Source organism: Polypterus senegalus, chromosome 13 (assembly GCF_016835505.1).
Source record: "Polypterus senegalus isolate Bchr_013 chromosome 13, ASM1683550v1, whole genome shotgun sequence".
NCBI classification, from domain to species: domain Eukaryota; kingdom Metazoa; phylum Chordata; class Cladistia; order Polypteriformes; family Polypteridae; genus Polypterus; species Polypterus senegalus.
This window is the reverse complement of record NC_053166.1, coordinates 25,709,590-25,733,943: the sequence shown is the minus strand read 5'-3', so window position 1 is coordinate 25,733,943 and position 24,354 is coordinate 25,709,590. Positions and strand designations below refer to the sequence as shown.

The 24,354-nt window shown below is 42.3% G+C and overlaps 1 protein-coding gene across 2 annotated transcripts in view; it reads left to right on the top strand.

The window, feature by feature from the left end:
- The window catches only part of spock1 (SPARC (osteonectin), cwcv and kazal like domains proteoglycan 1), a 605,301-nt gene that overhangs the window by 548,450 nt on the left and 32,497 nt on the right, over positions 1–24,354 (top strand). For both annotated transcript variants that reach the window (XM_039774114.1, XM_039774113.1), the window contains one exon: positions 20,061–20,180. In XM_039774114.1, coding sequence (XP_039630048.1) covers positions 20,061–20,180 — 120 coding nt within the window. The remainder of the gene's footprint in view (positions 1–20,060; positions 20,181–24,354) is intronic.

The window sequence follows — 24,354 nt, the reverse complement described above, 5'->3', positions numbered from 1 at the left end:
TGACCTGAGATGAAGACTGGACTTCTTCAGTACTGTGCATCTTTGGAGAATCCTTGAGTACTGTTGGTTTGACTTTGTGTCGAATGAGCGGTTTGTCATGGAGTCCAGATTAAGGCACATTACCTGCATTGTGAGGGAGCGTCAGTTACAGCACTACGGCCATGTGGTGCGATTCCCTGAGGGTGATCTGGCTCGCAGTATCTTCATTGTTGAAGACCTGAGCAGCTGGACATATTACTATTTCTTTCTCTCAAGCTTCTGTAAAGTTCTAATTTCCCCTTGGGGATAAATAAAGTCCATCCATCCATCTATCCATTAATGACTTCCATGCCTTTAATAACCTCTTGTGCACAGCCATCAGCATTGTGCATGTCTGTGGAGAGAGTGTTGATAACGTTGAGTGGTTTCCTTACCTTGGCAGTGACATTCATTCCTCTGGTGACTCTTCCTATGAAAACAGTAGATAAATTGGGAGAGCATGGGGGGTCATGAGGTCACTGAAAAGGGGTGTGTGGCGCTCCCAATGTCAATGCAAAAGAACCATGGTCTAAGTCTTCAGAGTCCTGGAGCTTCCTATCGTGTTATATGGTTGTAAGACATGGACGCTATCTAGTGACCTGAGATGAAGACTGGACTCCTTCTGTACTGTGTCTCTTCTGAGAATCCTTTGGTACCGCTGGTTTGACTTTGTGCCAAATGAGTGGTAGCTCACAGAGTCCTGAATGAGGCACATTACCTGCATTATGAGGGAGCGTCAGTTACGGTACTACCACCATGTGGCGCGATTCCCTGAGGGTGATCCTAAGGACCTGAGTGGCTAGACATATTACTCTTTCTTTCTCTCAGGCTTCTATAAAGTTAAAATTTCCCCTTGGGGAGAAATAAAATACATCCATCCATGCATCCATCCATTAATGACTTCCAGTCCTATAATGACTGCTTGGGCACAGCCATCAGCAGGGTGTCTGTTTGCAGTGAGAGTGTCAACCTTGTCGAGAGGTTTACTTACCTTGGCAGTCTCTGGTGAGTCTTCCTATGAAGTCAGTAGACGGATTGGGAGAACATGGGGGGTCATGAGGTCGCTGGAAAGGGGGGTGTGGTGGTCCCAATATCTACTGTATACAAAAGGATGAAGGTCCAAGTCTTCAGAGTCCTGGTGCTCCCTGTCTTGCTATATGGTTGGGAGACATGGACGCAATCCAATGACCTGAGATGAAGACTGGACTTCTTCGGTTTTGCGTCTCTTTGGAAAATTCTTAATGACTGATTCAATGACTGGGACATTTTCCAGTCTCCATTCCATGACTCCAGTTTTCGTTTGTCTTCATTATGTTGGTGAGGCTACCAGTTCACCTCCTTCATTCAGGTGCATTTACACTACAATGAATTAATACCCCAGATACTGTAGGTGGTCTCCATTGAACTGATTCTGGGACTCCCATAACCAACTGGCTGCACCAGTGATGACTTAGGGGTGTCAAATTAAGGGGGAGTGAACACTAAAGCAATCAGCTATGTTGTCTTTTATTTGTGTAATTAATTTATACCATTTTGTAGAGATCTGTTTTCACTCTGACATTGAAGAGTCTTTGTTCTGTTGATCAGTGCCAAAAAAGTCCAATTAAATCCAGTGAGATTCAACATTGTGAGAATGTCCAAGGGGTGACTGTTGGATTATAGGATTAGTATCATAATATGTAGAGTATGGCGAAATTCTTACATGCATGTGCTAATCGGCACAGAAGGTTGCTTTAAAAGTCTGGCATGGCAGAGCAATGGTTTCTGTTGCTGCTTCATCATTCCAGTATCCTGGGTTCAAATCACATACCCGATTGTTGTCAATGTTGTTTTTATGGCATTCCTATGTCTAGATAGTTTTCTTCTCACAACCCCAAAGATGTCAGTTTGTTAGGTTAAATGCTGACTTTACATTGAGCTTTTGAGTGTGTCTGTGTGTGATTGGGGTCTGCAATGGACTGGCACTAAGACCATCTCCTCAGTTTAAGTCCAGTGCTGCTGGGATAGGCACTGGCACTAGTGAACATTCTCAGACCCATGTAATTCAATTCAGATTCATGGTAATGATGGGCGCTATCCTGGCAGTATCAGGTGCAAGGCAAGAAACAACTCTTGATCAGTTTCCAGTTGATTGCAGGACTCACTTATTCAGGCTAATGCCCACACTGGGTCAATTAAAAGTAACTAATCAATCTAAACGATATTCCTTTTAGAGATGTGGGTGGAAAACCAACCAAAAAACATGGGGAGAACATGTAAACTCTACCTGGACCACCACAAGCATGCAATTCAAACCCTGGACTCTGGGCTTGCGAGGTAGCAGAGCTAATCAGTGAAACATCATGTATACAGTATGTAAGAGAGAGATAAAGAGGTTGGGGCGCATGCGCTGACCACACCACATGACAAACCCCCTGGATTGGGACCCCAGTGCAGCGGGTGACACCTCAGCACCACACTGAACATTGTAAGTAGTGCCAATCGTGCCACCAACCCCTAAGTTTTTCTTGCAAGTTGGAGGACCTGCTTTGCAGGGCTGGATGCAGATTAACATCAGTTGTAGGTTAAGGGCCTTGCTCAATAGCCTAACAGGGTAGAGTCACTTCTGGCATTTACGGGATTCAAACTGGCACCCTTCCAGTTGCTGGCACAGATCCCTCACCTCAGGGCCAGAGAATAATAAAATAAAAATGACTTATTCATAGTGTTGATTGGCAATATTCATCCAAGTGTTTTTTGCTTCAAATTTGCTGGGTTCACCAGTGACCATGTATGCCCAATTTTTCCCTAAAAGAAATGCCGGCTGATTTGAACTTTTTTCTTTACCCAGTGCCAATGTTGGAAGGGGATGTCACTCCTTGATCTGCACTACCTGCCTGATTTGTTTCACACACACATACTGCCAGCGCGCTCCACATCACACTTTACAGCCCTGGCCTATCTCCTTTACTGTATGTCTGCATTTATAAGTGAGGGTGTATACACGTATGCGTGATGCCACTACCCAATCAGTACCCAAGCTGGATTTTCACCTTGCATGCATTTAAAATGCATTTTCTTTTGTGGGTTACGTTACTTGACCATGATAAGAATATTCTGAAAATAGGGCAGGGCTACATTAGTGTGCATCTGCAAAGCAAAAGAAGTTAAGATGCTTTCAACGTTGAAAAGGAAAGAAGGTAAAAAACACAACATTTTAGGCATCTTGCCTTCATCGGGTGTGCAACTAAAAAGAAAAGTGAGGGTAACATACATAAGAGGGGGCAAAACCCGGGCAGAGAAAAGGAGAGAGGTGGTGTGAAAAGGCTGCCATTAGAGAAGATGAAGGGAGAGATGATAAAGTTAGTTGATCATTAAGACCTGGAGAAATGTGTGATCCCAGGCTGAAAAGAAGCTGAGCTTCTTATGTTATTCTTTGTAAAATGCCCTGTGAAAGAACACAAACAGAGAGATCAGTGCGGCTTTGTGAGGTCTCTGATCTTCACGGCTCAAGCGTGCACCCTGATCCTCACTGTCCCACCCACGTAAATGGCTGGACAATTCCCACAAGAAATTGCAGTAAGATATTTATATACTGGCGAGCACAGCCATCTTAACGTATTGGCACAATGGGCACTGGCCAGGTGCCCCAGGAGCATGGGGCCCACAATGCCTATGTATGCTTGTATTTTGCTATTAAAACAGGGGCCCCTGTGCAACTCTTTGCTTGGGGGCAAATGATGAAGTTAAAATGGCCCTGAACTGGCGAGTGGTTTATTTTCTAATACTGATATTAGAGATATTGAGGACCAGATACAAGGGTATTGTTGGTGACATATGTGCTAGTGACACTGCATCTCCTGTGACAGCTCTCAGTGTCCAATGGAGAATGTGGCTCTCTTCTGTTAGGTGAGCTGCAGATAAGAAGTTTGCATAGGTTAGGCAGGCAATAAAAGGAGATTAAGGGAGGATAAGGAATGAAAGGTGCCTGTGGAAGGGTCAGTCTATAAAATGGGGAAAATTGTATCTATGGGGGAGAGAGAAAAAGAGAGATTGTTGTGGTTGAATGGGAGAACAAGTGAGTTGCGGATTTCATTATTTGAGGTTTGCTTAGAGTGGAGTAGAGATCTACTTCTGGCTTGAATTAGAGCCATGTCTACAATATAAGAAGGGTATCTTCAATCAATGAAGAAACTCATCATTCTGGGTGTTTCATCACAGAAGTCAATCTCATCAGTGTAGACCCAGCAGAGTCCAAGGAGCTGTGAATGAGGTTGAGCGTTTTTTTTTTATCGTGCCAGGAGTGGAAGGAGCTGTACAAAAGGTAATTGTATGAAGTCCCAGAAAGTTAATAGAAAGACTGATCTCTCAAAATGGTAGAGGTGTGGTGGAAATGTAGGCCATAAACCTGAGAGATTGATGGGAATTGGTAAAATCATTAATGAATTCCAGTACATGGCTTCTGGAGCAAGAGGCAGACCCAACACAATCGTTGATGTAGTTTTTGTACAGATCTGATACAAAGCCTAGATAGGAAGAAAAGAAACGCTCTTCTACCTAGTTGACGAAGATGTTGGCATAGCTAGATCACATTCTAGTTCCCTATTGCAACTCCAGTGACCGGGAGAAAAACATCAAAAGGGATGGCGTTAGTAGTAGAGAGATCACCATGTTAGCTATTTACGGGTGCAATGAGAAGTGAAGCAAATGAGTAGATTACAACATTCAAGCTTTTAGGCAGCTCAGGCCCCAATAGAGAAGGCATTGTGAGTAAAACACATTGTTGTTCTACATAGATCCATTGTATTAACTGTCTTCCCTGATGGATTAAGCATATTATGCTAAACACTATGCAGCGCAGATCAGGTAGTGACAAGGACAGCCCAGAACCCCCACAAGTATGTAGCGCTCATCCCTTACATCAGGCTCTCTGGGTGTTAGATAGTCATAGGGATAGAAAATCCAAGGAGGCCATGAGAGGACTTACAATATTATTTTATGTCTGGGGCACATGATGGTGCAGTGGTTGGCAGTGCTGTCTCACAGCTCATGTCACATTTTTGGCCACAATAGGTGGACCAGCAGAGTTTGCAGAGGCTTCCCTATCCCTCATTGACACTTACAAGACAATTGCATCATTATAGTCTACTCAAAACTAGCTTTGTTTCTTCTACCCCAATGGCTTCAGTGCATTTGATTGAGTTTGCCAAATTTCCAGAACTTTTCTATGTTCACGCTGAACTCAAGTTGAATCAAATTTAGTGGGGTTTGCTAATTATCACTAATTTGGGGTCAAGCAAGTGAGTTGGGTTAAGGTGTGAACTGCTTTTTGGTTCAATTCAAGAGTAGCCACTAGGCCATACTACCAGCCTTTTTATTTCTTCATAACGATACATAAAGAGGGGAGTGAGGCAGATGAGAAGCACACAACTCCAGGGCCAGGCTATCATGGGATGGCATGGAAATGTGGCCTCATAAAGGAGCAGGGAGTAAAATAAAAAATAAGGGTAAAGATAAATGTGTGGAGCACTTGAAATGTGGAACATTTGCTTTTATCTTTCCCATTTGCTGTATGTACATGGTCCCAGTGACACGCTGCATTAGGAGCTCATGTACACTTGTTTTTAAAACTATGTTTACTCTGGAAGGTCACGCATCCGATAATGGCTGACAGTTCAATTTCAGATAAGAAACCGCATTTACCATCTCTGAAATTATTTTACGCGGAGGTTTGACAGTCTATTAAGTACATCCTATCTCAAATGCATATGCAGATGTAGTCACGCACAGGTCGTCCACCCGCTCTGAGCCGAGGAGAGCGCCATAGGACAGCAACAGGCAGCACATTTCTTCTATTTTTCATGAACGCTGTGTCTCTGCTGTCCTCCATGGATGAAACAGACTTAACACCTCACTATAGGCAGGCTAGGCTACGATTCGTTTTCTAAATGGGAAGGTTAGAACAATAAAAAAAAAAAAAACTCCTTATCGACACAATACTTCTATTTAAATTCAATAATTTTATTGCTTGCAATAAACTCAAAAAAGGAGAAAGGAACACAAGAGTTGTAACTGACAAGTAATAGTGTAAGGGAGTAGGAATAAAAAGCCAATGTGAAAGAATACTCCATCCAAAAAATACATTTTTGATATGTTACTTACCCTATGTACTTTGTAGAGGTAGCTGAAAAAAAATAATCTGTTGTTGTCTTGCAGAATGGAGAGAAAAAAAATTATGACATAACAGAGCTCAATAGTCACCAGTGAAAAAAGTTCACGAAAAAAAGAAAATATTACGTTACATAAATCCCATTTCAGTTATCCAATTGTGTGCTCAAAATGTGCCAAACACATGCTTTTTTTTGAGTGGGGGCTAAAATGGTGATAAATAGTTCTGGAATTGTCAGAACGTACATAGACAATAAATCCAAAGGCTCATAGGAGTGACTGTTTGACTTGAAGAGCCGCCTCTCCCTGTCACTACTTGGTCAGGAGTCCTGTCTTTAATTCAAAAAGTGACTCCCATGAGGCTTAGTTTGCTATTTATGTATGCACTGATAACTCCAAAAGTAACTAGTTAACAATATTGTAGCAAAACAAGCATTTTTCCACGTTTTGAGCAAGCGACTGGATAACAGACGTGAATTATGTGACACAAGATTTTCTTTTTTGTTTTTCTTTTTCCATGAACATTTTTTCAGATTGTTTGCTGGGGTACAACACTGGTAACCACTGAGTTCTATTATATGATAAACCTTTTTCTCTCCAATCTGCATAAAACGATTTTCAAATTTTCACAGCCACCAGTACAATGTACATGGGATAAATAACATTAAAAAAAAAAAAATCAGAGTGGAGTATTCCTTGCAGGGCACATAAATTGCCTGAATATTTTTGTGAATGAAAAAAGGGGATAACCAGGAGATTGTTAACCAGGACAAACCCAAGAAGAGTAGTCGGGAGGAAGTAGGGTCGTAACCAGAAACGCACAAGAAGCAGAACGTCTGTTTGTCATGGCAAAAAATATTGAAAAGTGGTGCAGGCCTTAAAATATCTTAAACCAGCCCAGTAGACATCTGGGGCCTCATATATAAATGGTGCGTACGCAAAAAAATGTAAGCCCATTTCCACGCTCAAATCGCGATGCATAAAACCTAAACTTGCCGTAAAGCCACACACATTTTCATGGTGGCTAAATGTTTGGCATACGCAAGTTTTCGGCTTGGTTTTGCAAACTGTTGGCACCCAGTGTCAAAGCAGTACTGCTGTTCTAGTGTGGTTTCCCCTTCTTTTTAGATCCACATCCCTGATGCTTTATAAATACATCGAAATTAACCGCATATTGTTTAGTTTAATGCATCTGATTGTAATTAACCTGTAACAATATAATGGTCCACAGAATGGTCAAAGTATTCTAAATACCATAGCTGCTTTAGCGTTGTTACTCTCACTGCACCTTCTCCTTCTTCTTTCAGCTGCTCCCATTAGGCGTTGCCACAGCGGATCATCTTTTTTCATATTACTCTCACTGCACCACTTGGAGTATTTATATCACTGAGTGATATATCTTATATATCTGAGTGTGGAATCACAGCTGATTGTAAAGAGAGTTATCGGTATACAGCATCAAGCAGACGCTGCCTCAGCCATGCTGTCTATTAAACTGCTCTCATACGGCAAACGCTTCAGAGCCTTTCCTCGCGGTTCAGAAACAGTTTCATCCCAAGAACTATAAACGCACTCAATCAGTCCATCAAGTGCTCTTTGTAGAACTGTTAGTATTTATAAGTACAATTACTTCACTGTAAACTTGCACTACAGTTATAATATCGCACAACCTGTGCCACTTTAAAAAGTCCGTATTTGCATATGATGACAATATCATTTTTGAGATGAAATTCAGCAAAATATGTTTATTATATTATATAGATAAAACGTTAACTTCATTTAAATAATCTATATTGGTAATAATTAAACATGTGAGGACACAGTGCCACAGCGTTAACAGGGATTGTTCCTGCCTCGCACTGTATTCTTGTTGTGGCTGGCGTGACATTGGAAGGATAGATGGACAGAATAATTAAACATGTACTACGAAGATATTTCAATGTTCCTTAAAAGTATGAAGAATTGGTGTTCTAAGCTTACAGATGGCTTAACGTCTATTACAGAGCTGATTGTGTGACGATTGGGTATTTCGAGATAGAAAAGTAAGGACAAGAATTGGGGGTTAGCATGTTTGAAAAAGACAGTACTGCTGCAATCAATTATTTCATCGAAGATCGCGCACAGTGCAGCAAACAATCACTGCACCACCGTGTTCCCATGTTTAATAACTTGATATAATTTTCATGATGATAGGAGTTAAATTAAGTATACATTTCAGTATTTTAATTATTCAGAGCACTGTAATATCACGAATGTAATGGATTCTGTGTCCTGTGGGAGGAAGAGAAAGCCCGGAAACACGTAGTGATTTACACACGTAGAGCACATAGAAGAACATATACAAAACAAAGCATTTAACATGATTTGAGAAACTAGTAAATTAAGCGATTTTAAGATGAAGTTTATGATGTTCATGACTACTTTAATGACAAAATAAACTACTTTTTTCTCTGTACCCTAATAAGCTTTCATATGACACTCAGACAGTGGGTTATGACTCGCCTTTTTACGCCAACTTTGATATGTGACAACTTCTTTTTTATTTCGGGCACTGTGCGACTTTGTGAACTTGAACTTTCGAGTTGCTCCTACACTCTATGTCACTCCATCAACTTCCTTTTGTTGTTTATACCACTGTTTAAACCAACAAATAGTAAGTTTTTTCTTGCCTCCACATGATATTCGCTGAAATTCTTTTATCTCTTGTGCTTTTGCCATTGCCTTTTCACAAAACGCTGAGCTTAAGGGTTATTTATATTGATTTGCATATTCAAAGAGGTGTAATTCTGGGAGGAGTTTGGGTAGTGGCAGCAGGAGCGTGCCTTACTTTTCACACTGACCGGGATTTATATAGTGGAAGAACGTGGAAGTTGCATCTGATTTATGTATTTGAATTTTGTTTTTGCGTACGCATATTTCTCCTTTTGCCCTTACGCCATGTTTAAGTGTGAATTCTACGCACAGCGTTATGCACAAGGCCCCTGGTTTGGACCCCAAAATTAGGCTTCACCCCAGGCAGCCTGGTCCCAAACTTGAAAGGCAGACTGCAAGGCTTGAGCTGGCCCAAAAAGGTGCTCACGATTTTAAAATTCAAAAATATGCTTTATATGTCCAAAATCTTAAATGCCCTTTAAGGGAGAGGAAATTATAAAAACATCTGGCCAATGAAGAATCCATATTGTACTGACTAAGAATGAGCCAGTGTGATTTTATGAAAGGGATCAGGGGATCAGAGCACATTCAGAGGTTTGTGCCCAGATCATTACCAAAGAATATGAGCCAATTGTTCAACAAGTTCAAAACAAAACACAAAATCAAAGGTCTAAAGATATAAAGCAATTTAAATACTGGGAAAAGTTTTAAGAAGAGTTCCTTTTGCACACCAACACTGTTTTTATTCAATAAGTCAGATATGAAAGGGATGTGTGTGCCATTGTTTATATGGCCATCTTGGTGACTACATGAATTTTGCATTCCTGGGTGATTCTGGGATAGGTTGTTACCTCAATGCCAATGTAATTGCTCCAAAACAAATAAAGTATTGTGGAAAGAAGATAAATATTTTTTTCTTTTCACCCTAAAATTAAAAACCAATTTTCTTTTTAGAATCCTTGAAGTTTAAAACCCTGACTTGGGTGCATTCTTACTGTAAATCTATCCAGGAAAAGCTGCAAAAAGTGAAAAGACTGCAAATTGAAAGACTTCTAAAAATTCTTATTTACTGTATATGAATGAAAAGAAGCACAAAAATTTAAGGCAAGGAAAACGGCAAAAAAGAGTATGTGTTAATATGTGAGTGCATTTGAAAAAAAAGACATAAAGGGCATGAAGCCACTAAAAGACCCCCAGAATCAGGCACCAGGCACAAATCTTCACTTGCCTCTCCAGAGATAAGCCTTACCCCATGCAGCCAAACACCAAACTTTACAGCAAGGCTTCGGCCTAAAGGGGCCCAAAAGGAACTCTGGCTTATAGAATTTAATGTCCCAAAGATACAAAAATACACCATAGTCCAGTTTTTATAAGAAAGCCCGACAGAGAATTTGAAAGTAATGGAGCATATTCATAAAAGCCCTCGGTCTGCACTGGTTCAATTTAGGCCATAGAATAGGTAATGCTGCTAATACGACTTTAATGATTCAGGAATATGAAAGAGAAAAAGTCTTAAAGGCTTAAAAAACAAAACGTTTAAAAAGGTGGTGCTCTTCTTTACAGGGCAGTTAGAGGGTTTAGGGGGTACTCCCGTTTTCCCCCCTTGGATGTTGCAATAGGACATGAAACATACTTGACTTTTGTAAGTATACTGTAAGGAATGAACATGCAAAATTTCAGCTTCCCACTTACATGGAAAGTGGGAGAATTAGTGATGAGTCAGTGAGGGCTTTGTCTTTTATATATATAGATTAATATTAGGCAAACTGCGGTTCTCCGCTGAGTGTTCTCAGATGACTGAGTCCAGAACAGGACTGACTGGGAAGTGCAAGTGGTTGGTTTTATAGGCGGTGGGAAGGAAGAGGAAGTGGTCTGGAGACGGAAGTGGAAACTGGTTGGGGTTTAGTTGGTCTTTCCTTCGGATGATCTGCAGTTTAGTGCAGTTGCACTTCGTAAACCCCTGACCCGCCATTTCACCTTTAGTTAAGCCCACTGACTGCATCCCATGCACATGTGTGTGACAGAGTACGGGACCTCGTAAGTGTCTGCATATAGCGGGTGCTGACTCATTGATCACTCTGTGTGCAAGCATCAAGGATTTGATCTTAATATGTGTCACTACAGGCATCAAAAACAGGTCACTAATTAAGAAAAGGGTTAGAATGAAAACCTGCAGCCACTGCAGCCCCCCGGACTGGATTTTAAGATCCTTGGTACAGAGTGAATGTGTTAGAGTAAGAAACTTTATCAACATGGTCGCTGGAAGACAGTTGATCATTGATCACCACCCCACACACTGGAGTCTAAAGTTTTGCGTTAAGCCTCTGCATCATTTCTTCCACTTTGCATTTGGATTTATGGATATTTTGTTACGATTAGGATAATTTCTGGATTTTAGAACCCTGGGTCTTCTTCAATAGTGATGTGATGTTGTGTAATTTTCAGATTCGGAATTTGATGTCAGTGGGGATCACTAAACACAACTGAGATGGCCCTGGGTATGCATGGTGGTCTAGACACACTTACCATTTTTCGGGTCTGCCTTTTAGGTGCTACTTGAATCGTGAATCATGCCCCAAACTCACTGCCACTGTAATTACATGCTAGCCATGACAAATGAGACTCACTGGGGCCTGGGACCTTGACCAGATGCTTATCCACGTGTGCCCTGCAGACACGCTCCATAGCGGCGCTGTCCCATCTGCTTGCTTCCGGCAATCGATATGCAATTAAGCTGTGGAGGGAGAGGCAATTTTAGCAAAATCTGCACTTTCAATATGAAATTGAAAACTGTAAAGAACAAGTCACTTGGGTTAATTTTGCCCCTTTATACGCCTTGTCATCCGCAAAAAGAGTATTCAATGGTGCTTGACTGCTTCCGACGATGTGAGGCTGATTTAAAAGTGATTTGCAATGTTTCTGTCATTAATTTCAAATGCCTCAGATGCTTTTTCTCCATAATAGTGGCAGTGGGCAAAATAAATTTGTTTTAAGTATAGTGCCTCTTCCACGTGGATGTAATTGTAGGACAAAAATGAATAAATAAATACATAAATATGCCAATTAATAAATGAATTGTGAAATGGGACAATAATGTACAGAAATAAAAAAAATATATAAAATGATATATAAGCATAAATAATTAAATGTGTCATGACATACAGTTAAGTCTTGTCATCTGTGGGGGGTTTATGTTCCTGAAAAGCCACATGGACACCGAAAACATGGATACTGAAGCATCGATCTTGTGGATAAAAATGGGGTTAGGTTCTGGTGGGATTCTAACTTAGGGGAAGATCAGTGGAGGCAGACAGGGATGGGTGGGCACGTTGCCCTTCAAAGCTCATCTCTCAAGGCTCAGTAATGATCCTTCCACAGGTTAATGTATGGAAAACTTGTTACAACTTTTACTTCCCCTATAGTCAAGTTCGATCATCTTCTAGTCACTTTAGCACAGGGGTGTCGAACTCCAGTCCTGGATGGCCACAGCGGCTGCAGGTTTTCATTCTAACCATCTTCTTCATTAGTGACCAGTTTTTGCTGCTAATGAACTTCTTTTGCCTTTGTTTTAATTAACTTGATACAGACCTCTAAGTTCTTTCTTTTTCCTTAATGAGGAGCCAAACAATAATGAGACACAAAACAAGTGGCCACATCACCAGCTAACCACATTACTGAACATAAAGAAAGGTGATGGCCTCAGTAAGGCTGATCTCTCAGGTCACCAAAACATCTTGACGGTGTTCTTAGAAAATTAAAGAAAATCAACAGTTTTGGAAATGTGTGCTGTGGCAGAATTAAATAATTGGTTTAATTAACAGCAAAAATTGGCTGGAGTTTGAAGCCCCAGTTTAGCTGGTCATCTGTTGGCTCATTTCATTTCTCATTTCTATTTGGCTGCCATTTAATGAAGAAAAGAATCAATTCAGAGCACTGAATCCTTAAAAATGGGGTTATTAAAATGAAGGGAAAACAAGTTAATTAGCAGTAAAAACTGGCCACTGATTAGGGAAAGAGTTAGAATGAAAACCTGCAGCCACTGTGAAACCTCCAGGCCCGGAGTTCGACACCCGTGCTTTAGCAGATGCTGTGGGTGACCGCAGAACAGCCGATCTGAAGACCACACATAACCACCCAATCGGTAGTAGCGAGGGGCAGTGGACTTAATCATTGCAAGTTTATGACCCTCACTTACTAGGAATTCATCATTTGCGGAAAACAATTACAAGGCCTGATCTCCATGGGGTTCAATGGCTTACCTACCCCTTCTCAGCACCAGATAGACACACGTTGATCCATTTATTGTAGTGCGTGTGCAGCTCCGGACATCGAAGAAAATCGCAGACCTGTTATTGCTCAACCTCACATGGCATTCATACATAATAGGCCTTTCAGCATTTTTTTTCCCTCTGCATGGCCATAAACAAAACCCCCAGATGTCCATCCCTGTCCCATCCCATGGTCTGCAGTGAGGGCCTTATCCAGGAATAGTCACGATTAGACCATGAGTGTCATAAAATGGTTTCCATTTTTATAAGAGCAGATATTCAAACTGGACTCTAGGAATGGACTCTAGCATTTACTGTATATGTTTTTGTTGCTGATTTCTTTATGTACTTTCATTTTATTGGGTTTTTGAGACCCTGAAAGTCTGCCAGCTGTGCAGCAAACCACAACTCTGTCAGCACAGGCAGGGATTGTTTTTCCACCACCAAGACAACTGTAGGTACGCAGCTTAGCCGGATAAAATGCCGATCAGCCGATGGTTGATGCAGGGAACAGTCTGACCTGGCCACTACTTACGGCTTGTTTGCCCTGTTTGTGTGTATTAAAGTGGTGGCTTCCCATTTGAATAAAGTTGGTTTTCCTGAAGCCTGTGGTCTCAGCGTCTTCTCTGAGGTGCAAGACAATGACCCTCGTGTCATAACTTATTTCAGTGATACTCCCCATGCAATATGAAATACACCTTGAAATAAAAACTGTCTTTTTCATCCATCAAAAATGAGAGGGTGGGCTCTAGTAGGTGCTGTTTTTTGATTGGTGAATTGTTGGGAACACCCTTCCTTAAAACATTAACCCCACTCCAAATGTTCAGATTCGTTTCCTATAGACCCACAATTATATGTTACATCTCTGTTGTGACCCCTGTTTGTCTGTCCTTACACGATTCAACCTTTAGGTGTATACAGTTCATAGGTAGGGTGGCACAGTGGTAGTGCTGCTGCCTCTCAGTAAAGAGACCAGGGTTCACACCCTGTGTCCTCTCTGCGTAGAGTTTGCATGTTCGCCCCGTGCTTGTGTGAGTTTCCTCCCACAGTCCAAAGACATGCAGGCTAGGTGAATTGGTGGGCATAAAGTGGTGCTGGTGTGTGGTTGGGCTTTGAGTGTGTGTGTGTTTGCCCCATGGTGGACTGGTGTCCTGTCCAGGGTTTGTTCTTTCCTTGCGTCCTATGATATCAGATCCTCACAATCCTCTTCAGGATTAAGCAGGTTAGAAAATGAGTGACAGATAGTGTATAGGGTGCAATACACTTGCATTCAAAACTGTGGTCCACTAGCTTCAGATTCCACCCAGGAATGGCTGTTACTGAAATTTATTTCTTGCACCTTTAACTGACCTACCTAACAAAAGGACTTATTTTCTCAACCCCTGGTGGTAAAATGGAACAAAACGTGGAAGCGGGGAAAAAGGCTTAATAAGTTTTAATCTTTAAATATTATAGCTAGTGCCATAAACAAAAACAGTAGAAATGTGCCAGTCCAGACCATACAACCTGGTAGATTTAGATGTTCCATCCCTCAGGCGATGTTTAATCTTGTCGTTACTATGAAGGCTCTCTTCTCTCTGCTCAGCTCCATCTCATCTGTGGTGTTCTTCTCCAGGTCGTTGAGTGAATTTACATGTGCTTTAATGACTCGATTATCCACAGAAATGCAGTTTCAAAGATGCCTTGTATACTCTTACCGTGGATACAGAAACTGGGTTATTGTTCTCTGTCAAACCGGGCTAACGCACATCGACCTCTCTGTGAGTAACCCAGTTATATGGCCATGCAAACCATTAACCAGGATTTCATAATCTGTGCACGTCCTTTATTGCCATTTAACCTGCACACATCTTTGCTTCACACACACATCCAGCAGTCATGGGTAGAAAATGGTGGAAACATCAACAAAGATACATTTTCCTGTAGTAAATGCTTTTCTTGGCTGAAATAATCTGTCTGGATATTTCAAAAATAGATACCTTTATTTTGATGAGCTGAAGATACAGTGTTAAGCTAAGCAGCACAATCTCAGGAGACACAGACCCCATGCTTGTTTTTAGACTCGTGGCAACTGTTGATGATGTTTAATCTCTTGTAAAAGATACCCCAAACACAGATAGACACTGAGACAGCCAGATGTCCAAAACACACACGCTCTTTAGTTTCTTCACTCTGTACACGCACAATGCACCAACCAATGCACAAATCACCAGTAAACTCAGTCCTTATCTCTTTCTTCTGCCGCATCCACTCATCTCTCAAGCTCTGTCCACTACCACCCAAGTCCGGCTCTCCGAATGGAGAGTGGTGGCCCTTTTTTTAATGCCTCGGATGTGCTGCAGGTGCTCCATGATGATTTTCCGGTAGAACTTCCTGGTGTGGCGGAAGCGCTGCAGTCCATGGCTCTGGAACCATCCAGGCACTCCCTGGATGCAATCCAGGGGGGCTGCTCTCTTGTGCTCCGGGGATGATATTGTCCCTCTCCTGGTCCTTCCCTTCTCCAGGCGTCCCAGTGAGGCAAGGTCCCGGGTCACCTGCCACACTCTTTTTTTTTGTTCATTTTGTTCATGGCATTGGAGTGTTTTGCCTAAGGAGAACTTCATAACTGGACTTGCACATGTAAACAGGGGTTTTTAAGACACCAGGTTTTTGACTTAACCCGGTTACTCACGTTATGCTGGTTTTGTGTGTGCAGCACTCACTGTCTGACTTTATGCAGCTCACCTCCATATGTTTCTCTTCTCAGATACAATCTGTTGTCTTTGATCTGGGGCTTGCAAATCTAAATTCTGCTTCTTCCTTCCCTGATCATCAGTCAGAAGCTAAGAGGGAGGCATGCTCATGTTGCTGCATATAAAAACACAAAGTGTAACAGCAGAACTTTATTAGTCAAAATGCACATTCCTAAAAACTCAGCACCAGCATGTTAAATAATGCCGGAGGAAGTAAGATACATTTCTGTTACTCATACCACCCCGCTACCGACCAAGAGCGACGTTTGGGGGTGGCAAGTGGGGTGACCGCCATAGGCCCCGCGCCTAAGTGGGCCCCGTTTTTGAGGTCCTCGCGTCCCGTTCAAGCGGATTTGTCAAGTTGTATTCTCAAGTGTATGTATATATATATTTGAGTTGCTTCTAAGATGAACCCTTTTAAAATCCAGGCCATAAACATGTCTGAATATTAATGCACAAAAACATGTGTTGCTGATGATAACCAGCTGACATGACATCAACGTGAGTTATGACTTTGACATCCTGCATATCGAGACTCGGAGTATACTTGGGTATTTTTCTAGAAGAGGCCCTGCTAATATCCACATGACACTGCATCGAATTTCACACTGTGGCGGTATTGTCATGAATTATAAATTGCACTTTTTTAATAGATTATATCGTTATATTTTTATATAATGTTATCTTGCAAAAATTTAGCTGAAAATGATAATGACAAAACCCGTTGTATGTTAACATTATTTTTATTAAATTAGCACGCTAATTTATACAGTCCACACATACCGGTAACAGCGTTTGACGTAACCAGCCCCGCATAGGGTTAGTCAGCCCTAGGCCCTGCACACCCCTAAGGGCCGCCTCTGGTACCGACATTTCACCATCCTGCCCACCTTACATTCTTACTAGGCATGAGATGAAACTTCATATGCAATGCTTATTGCTGAATAGGCTTCGCTATGCAATGACTTTTCCGAGTATAAGACACAAAAAAATAAATATTATTTCAGGACAAAAAGTGATATAATGAAAAAGATTAGCTTTAAACAATAGATAGATAGAGGAAAGGCACGATAGATAGATAGATAGATAGATAGATAGATAGATAGATAGATAGATAGATAGATAGATAGATAGATAGATAGATAGATAGATAAATGGCTGTGGAGGAAGAAGGAGAAGCTAATGTTAGCGCTAGCGCCTCCTCTTGTGCTAGGGTAGAGCTGTTAATCCCTCCTCAAAAATCTTTTAAACCTACAGAAAAACTGTTCTAGTGAGTTTCACGTTTTCTAAATGTCAAATAGCCTACAAAACTAATTTTAGTGCCAGATTTGTTGGTTTCACAAAGCTGAATCTTAATCTAAACTTTCACTAGTAGCCTCAGTAAGCCCATGGGCCACTCCACCCGCTACCCAGCCCCAATTAGCACACGACCAGATGATAGGTGATTTACGAAGTAAATGAGTGCAATTAAAATCCAGACAAGATAATGAAGGTGATTACAAGAGCGCTGCCATTTCAACAAGAGCAGCCCTAAGAGGCTTGTTTTCAAATCCTCAGATTGCAGTGTTGCCTTTCCAGCAGCTGTCGTTGCATGGCTCTCTTTAAAACTGCTGGAAACAAATGAAATAAATGTGACCGCAGTCTTCTCTGCACCCTCATCATCATCTGAACATTCGGTAGTCCAATTGATGGCTTGATTTATGTTGACACTTTTAAAGGTTCTGTATTAAACAAAACTTGATCAATTTATGTTAGTTTGGGTAGTATTCCAGTTACCCCTATGTAGTTGATTTCCATTTTCAGTTAGTGTTGTTGTTCTGATGGGTTGATGGCAGCTGATGTCCACCTTTGCTCCATTGTATTTGAACTGTTGTCTCTATTTCCCTTACGTTACATTCAAACTCAGTTATGTTAATCTATTGACCTGTAGACCAATGGCTTTCCTTTTCTCAAATGAGCCTCTGCACCTCCTTCCTCCATCATTTAAAACTGATATGTGTTTTTCTTGCATCTTCTTCTTCTTCTACATAGACTTGATGTGTTTGATTGAGCCCATACATAGAGCTCAATCCTACACCTCCTCTCCAGTCAAATCCATTCCCTTCTTCTTTTGCTTTATCCATCCATGTCTATTTCAACCCCCTATTGCTTTGTCTTCTCCAGTACTTCCACTCCCATCACTCTTTTGCCCCCATTGTGATGTGAGTCCCTGTCTTGCATCCCAAAACACAAGGCTGAACCACAGTACCACAGGGTTATTTATTGCAGCGGGAGATGCCACTCTCCTATACACAAGACACAGCAAATGGGCAAAGTCGGGGCCAGGTCAGTGGCCAAGTTATACTGTTCCCTACATTTATAATGTCCCTTGCATCACCCATCGATGACAGGCGCATATAGCACAATCTCAATTGCCTCGTAATTATTTCCGCAGCAATATGCTGCTATACTGCGAGACTGTGGTTGCTTAAGACACGGACAAGCAGTCCTCCGAAGATGCGGCAGTCGGGCTTTGGTGTGTCATCCTGTTGTTTGGCCCAAAAGAGTTCAGAAACCTCAGACCATATTCATTGTCTCTCATCCTCACGTGTCCATATCACTTCCACCTACTTTTCTACACTTTCTTACATATTTCTCCTACTTTTGTTGTACCTTTGATTGCCTTATTTCTTCTACAGTTCTTGTTCATAACTCGACACACCCATCTCAACATTCTCATTTCTATCATATCTAACTCCCATGCTCCTTTACTGCCCGTGTCTCAGACCCGTTCATCATGGCTGGTCTTGCATTTAACTTTTGCCTTGTTTCTTCAATCACACAACATTCCTGGCACCTTTATCCAACTGTTTCATCCACGATGCACTCTCTGGGTTATTTCTGCATGTAATTCTCCATCTTGGGCTACCACTGGTCCTAGATACAGTATTTAAGCTTATCCACTCTTTTCAATAGCTCTTCCTGGAGGCTAACTTCTGAATCCTAATCATCATTAAACCTTAAATATTTAATCTTCTTCCTATTTATCTTCAAAATCTGTCTTCCAAAGCATTTCTCCATTCTTTGAACTTCCTCTCAGTTGCTCCTTTAAGGTGCTACACAACACAACGTCATTGTTAAAATAGCATGCACCGAGAGGAATCTTCATTTATCTTACAAGTCAATACGTCCATAACTGTATCAAAGAGTCAGGGTTTCACGCATACGCATTCCAGTCCACTCTCCTTGGCTGCCAGGTTACATTGATGCCCCCCAAACCATTCTTGTTATATTAACAATGGCTGGACTTTTTTCCAGACAGACCTTGTATATAATCAGGAACTGGCCATCTTGTTTTCAGTTCTGTTCTGAACTCTCATCTGGAAATACGTGTCCACAAATAATTGCATGCTATTGCATTATTGTGCATTCCTTCAAATTATATGGGTTGTAACGAGAGAGAAAAATAAGATGGAGATTTGGGGATTCTACCTCGTATACTGTAGGTTTTCAAGCAAAAAAAAATCAAACGAGTAACCATCCAAGACTGAGTCCTAACAAAGACTGACTAAAGGAGAGGAATGCTCAGGTTTTATAGCTGGAGGGGAGGAAGAGGCAGGTCCTCAGGCCGAAATGGACTCAGTATGGGGAGGTGGGAGGAGTTTTAGGCAGACTTTCCTTCTGGAGGATCCGTGGAAGAGGAGAAAAGGCGTTAGTGCAATTAATCAACTCCAGACTCAGCGTTTTATTCCCACCTATGCCCGTAGACTGCTTCCCATGTGTACGTGTGTGACAGGGGTCACCAAGGTGGTACCCCAACTCTTTCACTTTATTGTGTCTTCTTTTGACTATGGTTACAATAAGCTCCAGACAACCTTTGTAAAGATGAGAGAAACTTCATGAAGGACAATTCTCACTGCAACATTCCACCGCTCAGGACTTGGCAGAGTGGCCAAGCAGGAGCCTTTCCTCAATAAAAGACACATGAAGATCAAAGGAGATTGCTGGTGCAGACCTACTCTAACTGGGACCTTTTCTGTTACCCCAATGCTCTTTCTAACCCGGGTCTTCACTTCCTCATACATATCCAGGACAACCCTCACATACTTCTCTGCTACTCCTTTCTCTCTCATACACCTCCAGACCTCTTGAAATGGCACCCTTTCATGATCTCCATTTACTCAATAGCTCCATAATAGTGATACTGGTTTCATGATAGTTGCAGATGATGCTCACTGATTCTTTCCTTTTGCCTTCTTTTTAGCTTGCACTGACCAGGATTTGAAGAACTTGGCCTCCAGGCTGAAAGATTGGTTCGGGGCACTTCATCAGGATGCCAATCGAGATTTAAAAGCCACTGTCTCCTCGGATTCCACGCAAGGCCGTGAGTAACGCTGTTCACGATGCTGTTTGTGCTTTGCCAGGACATTCACACTTACTGTGGACGGACGCAAAGTCTGGTGGGTTGTGTTCTGTAAATGAGCCCTGGTATTTAAAGTAAAGTTACTTCGTATGAGGAAGCAAAAAAAAAAAGATTCGATCAAATTGGAGCACATGATATTATTTATCTGGACTTTCAGAAAGCATTTGATAAGGTGCCACATGAGAGGTTGGGCATCAAACTAAAAGAAGTGGCAGTGTAGGGTGATGTTTGTTGATGGGTTCAGAATTGGCTCAGACACAGGAAGCAGAAAGTGATGGTGTGAGGAACCTCATCAGAATTGACTGGTGTCCAGCAGGGGTCAGTGCTAGGGCCGCTGCTATTCTGAATACATACAGTATATATATATCCATCCATCCATTATCCAACCCGCTAAATCCTAACTACAGGGTCAAGGGGGTCTGCTGGAGCCAATCCCAGGCAATACAGGGCGCAAGGCAGGAAACAAACCCTGGGCAGGGTGCCAGCCCACCACAGTATATATATATATATATATATATATATATATATATATATATATATATATATATAGTGGCAGTAGGGGGCGCTAGTGCTCCCTTGAACCCTCAGGTATGACTCCAGACACCAGGTAAAAGTCCAAGACCTTTTATTGTTTTCTTCAGTGCACCAAGCACCTCCCACACTACTCATATATTTAAATCACTACAAACAACACTATAAACCACTCCTCCTCGCCCAGACACTTTGCTCCTCTCCCACCCAGCACAGCTCGTTGTCTGGAGCGAGGCACCACCCTTTTATAGCCCCTTACCCGGAGGTGTTTCTGTCCCAACAGTCCACAGTTCCTTATTCCTTCGGGGTCGGGGCCAATAAGTCCTTTACTTCAGCCCGGGAGCACGACATTTCTTCCTGTCACGTGACAGTGACGTACTCCCGGGTCACACGGCATCACAGAGCTCATAAGTCCCCCCACAGCAACTCCTGGTGGTCCCCAAGGTATCCAGCAGGGCTGTGTATAAACACTACAAAGTCCATAAGGCCCTGCTGGACCTCGGGGCCCGATCCTGCTGTCGGGAGAGCTCCTCCTGGCGGCCTGGGAGTGAGGACCGGCATGGGAAGCCAGCAGTCCTCCACAATATATATATATATATATAGATATATAGATAGATAGATAGATAAATTAATTGAATATTAATATAAATATCAAGCTGGTTAAGTTTCTAGGTAATACCAAGATAGGTGGATTGGCAAATAATTGAGAATCCGCTAAATCACTACAGAGGGACTTGGACAGCATACAGGCCTAGGTAGATTTGTGGCAAATAAAATTTAATGTAAGTAAATGTAACGTATTACACATAGGAAGTAAAAATGTTAGGTTTAAATACATAATGGAGATCTGAAAATTGAAAATACACCTTATGAGAAGAATTTAGGAGTCATTGTGGACTCGACACTATCAACTGCCAGACAGTGCTCAGAAGCCATTAAGAAGGCTAACAGAACATCAAGTTATATAGCACCCTGATGTGTAGAGTGCAAGTCACAGGAGGTTCTGCTCAATCTTTATAATTCACTGGTGAAGCCTCATCTGGAGTCCTGTATGCCGTTGTGGTCTCCAGGCTACATAAAAGACATAGCAGCACTAGAAAATGTCCAGAGAAGAGCAACTAGGCTGATTCCAGGACTACAAGAAGGTGAGTTATGAGGAAAGATTAAAAGAACTGAGCCTTTTCAGTTTAAACAAAAGAAGATAGAGAAGTGACATGACTAAAGTGTTTAAAATCATGAAGGGAATTAGTGCTGTGGATTGAGACTGTGACTTTAAAATTAGTTCATCAAGAACATGAGGACACAGTTGGAAACTTGCTAAGGGTAAATTTCTCAAAAAGATAAGGAAGCTTTTCTTTACACTGTGAACCCCTCACACTTTGAATAAGTGACCAAGTAGTGTGGTAGAATGTAGGACTTTAGGGACAAAATATTATTTGATGTTACTTTGGAAGAATGAAGTGAATAAGACTGGTGAGCTTTGTTGGGCTGAATGTCCCATTCTTGTCCAGATTGTTCTAATAATAGATAGATAGATAGATAGATAGATAGATAGATAGATAGATAGATAGTGTGGTCCCCGGCCGGGGCTGGAGCCTGGCCGGGACGCCCAGGAGGACGAGAGGAGGGCTTGTGCCTCCTCCAGACCGCGAGGGGGCGTCCGTCCTGGTTGTGTTGGGGGCCTCGGGTAAAGGGCTTGGAAGCCCAGCCCTGTAGGGACCCGTGGCCACCGCCAGGTGGCGCCCCGATGCCGGATTATCCCGGGAGCCCGGCACTTCGCCACATGGGGGTGTGTCCGCGGGAGATTGCCGGGAAGCAGCTGGAGCCCATCCGGGTTCGTATAAAAGGGGCCGCCTCCCTCCAGTCACGAGCGGAAGTCGGGTGGAAGAGGACGGAGCTGGAGTGAGGACTGGAGGCGGCCAGGAGAAAGAGAGGCACAGGACTGTGTGGCCTGGACATTGGGGGAATCGGTGTCGGAGGCACTGGGGTTTGTGAGTGCGCTAATTGTAAATATTGTGAAAATAAACGTGTGTTGGGTGGAACTATGTTGTCCATCTGTGTGTGTCCGGGCCAGCATTCACGATAGATAGATATATAGATAGATAGATAGATAGATAGATACTTTATTAATCCCAAGGGGGTTCAGAAAAGGATGGTCATGTTTTACCAACACGCTGGAATTCTATGAGGAAGCAAAAAAAAGGATTCGATCAAATTGGAGCACATGATATTTATCTGGACTTTCAGAAAGCATTTGATAAGGTGCCACCTGAGAGGTTGGGCATCAAACTAAAAGAAATGGGAGTTCAGGGTGATGTTTTTTGATGGGTGCAGAATTGGCTTAGACACAAGAAGCAGAGGGTGATGGTGCGAGGAACATCAGAATTGGCTGACGTTAAGAGTGGTGTCCAGCAGGGGTCAGTGCTATGGATAGAGTCTGTGGTTGGCCAGACAGATAGTCCATTATGCAGGACACCACAGGCTCATTCACCTCCATATCTCTGACTTTACCTCTTCACTGGGATTGCTGGATGGTATTGAGGTCAGGTCAAGTCAGATTGGGGAGTATGCATTGGTACAGCGTGTTACTGCACTCACCACACAATGAAACAGCTCGGGATCCTGGTTGGCAATACCCCAGTCAGACACACGTTTAAATCCCACCATCCAGAAATTACCACCTATCTGCCGCATCTAGATGCTATGTGGACATCCCCTTGGCCTGGTCCAGCTGCTCAGTGCACTCAACAATGAGGATCCTGCGCGCCAGATCACTTTTGGGGAATAGCACCACATGGCTGTAGTGCTGTAACTGCCTCAATTGGGATTCTGTGAGGAACACAAGTTCAACCAGCGGTACCCAGGGATTCTCCAAAGAGCCACAGTACCAAAGGAGTCAAGTCTTCATCTCAGGTCACTAGATAGTGTCCATGTCTGATAACTACTGTATATAGCAAAACAGGGAGCACCAGGACTCTAAAGATATGGACCTTCGTCCTTTTGCAAAGATTTCGGGAGCATCACACACCCCTTTCCAGATACCTCATGACCCCCCATGCTGTCCCAATCCATCTGCTGACTTCATAGGAAGAGTCACCAGGCACATGAAAGTCATTGCCGAGGTTATGTATTGATGGTACAAGAGAAATTAAAAAAACATAATAAAAACATGATATAAAATCTCACATTGTGCCGTCAACTTGAGCCTGATCAGGATACGTTTCAGTGAGGGACAGGAGCTTATAGGCCTGCCGTCTTCCCAACCTAGTGACAAGACTTCATGAGGCTGTTACTGACTCAAGAAGCGATTCACTTAATGTCTCAGCTGTCGCATTATTAAGCTTTCCAATACAAGACAATTTAGAGCCAGGTCAAGTCCGCACATTGAACTCCTGAAGGCAAAGCAACCACTGAAACAGAAAGCCATTATCTTTTATTTCCTGAATCTCTTAATATCCAATAATGTAGATTAAAAAGAAGGCCGGTGAAACTTGCTCTTCAGGGCATTATGTTCACTCTGGTCATGGCGATGACTCTCACCGTCAGAAGTGAGTTACAATCTGTAACAACGCAATGCAGGCACTTAGGAGAGGCACACAGATTG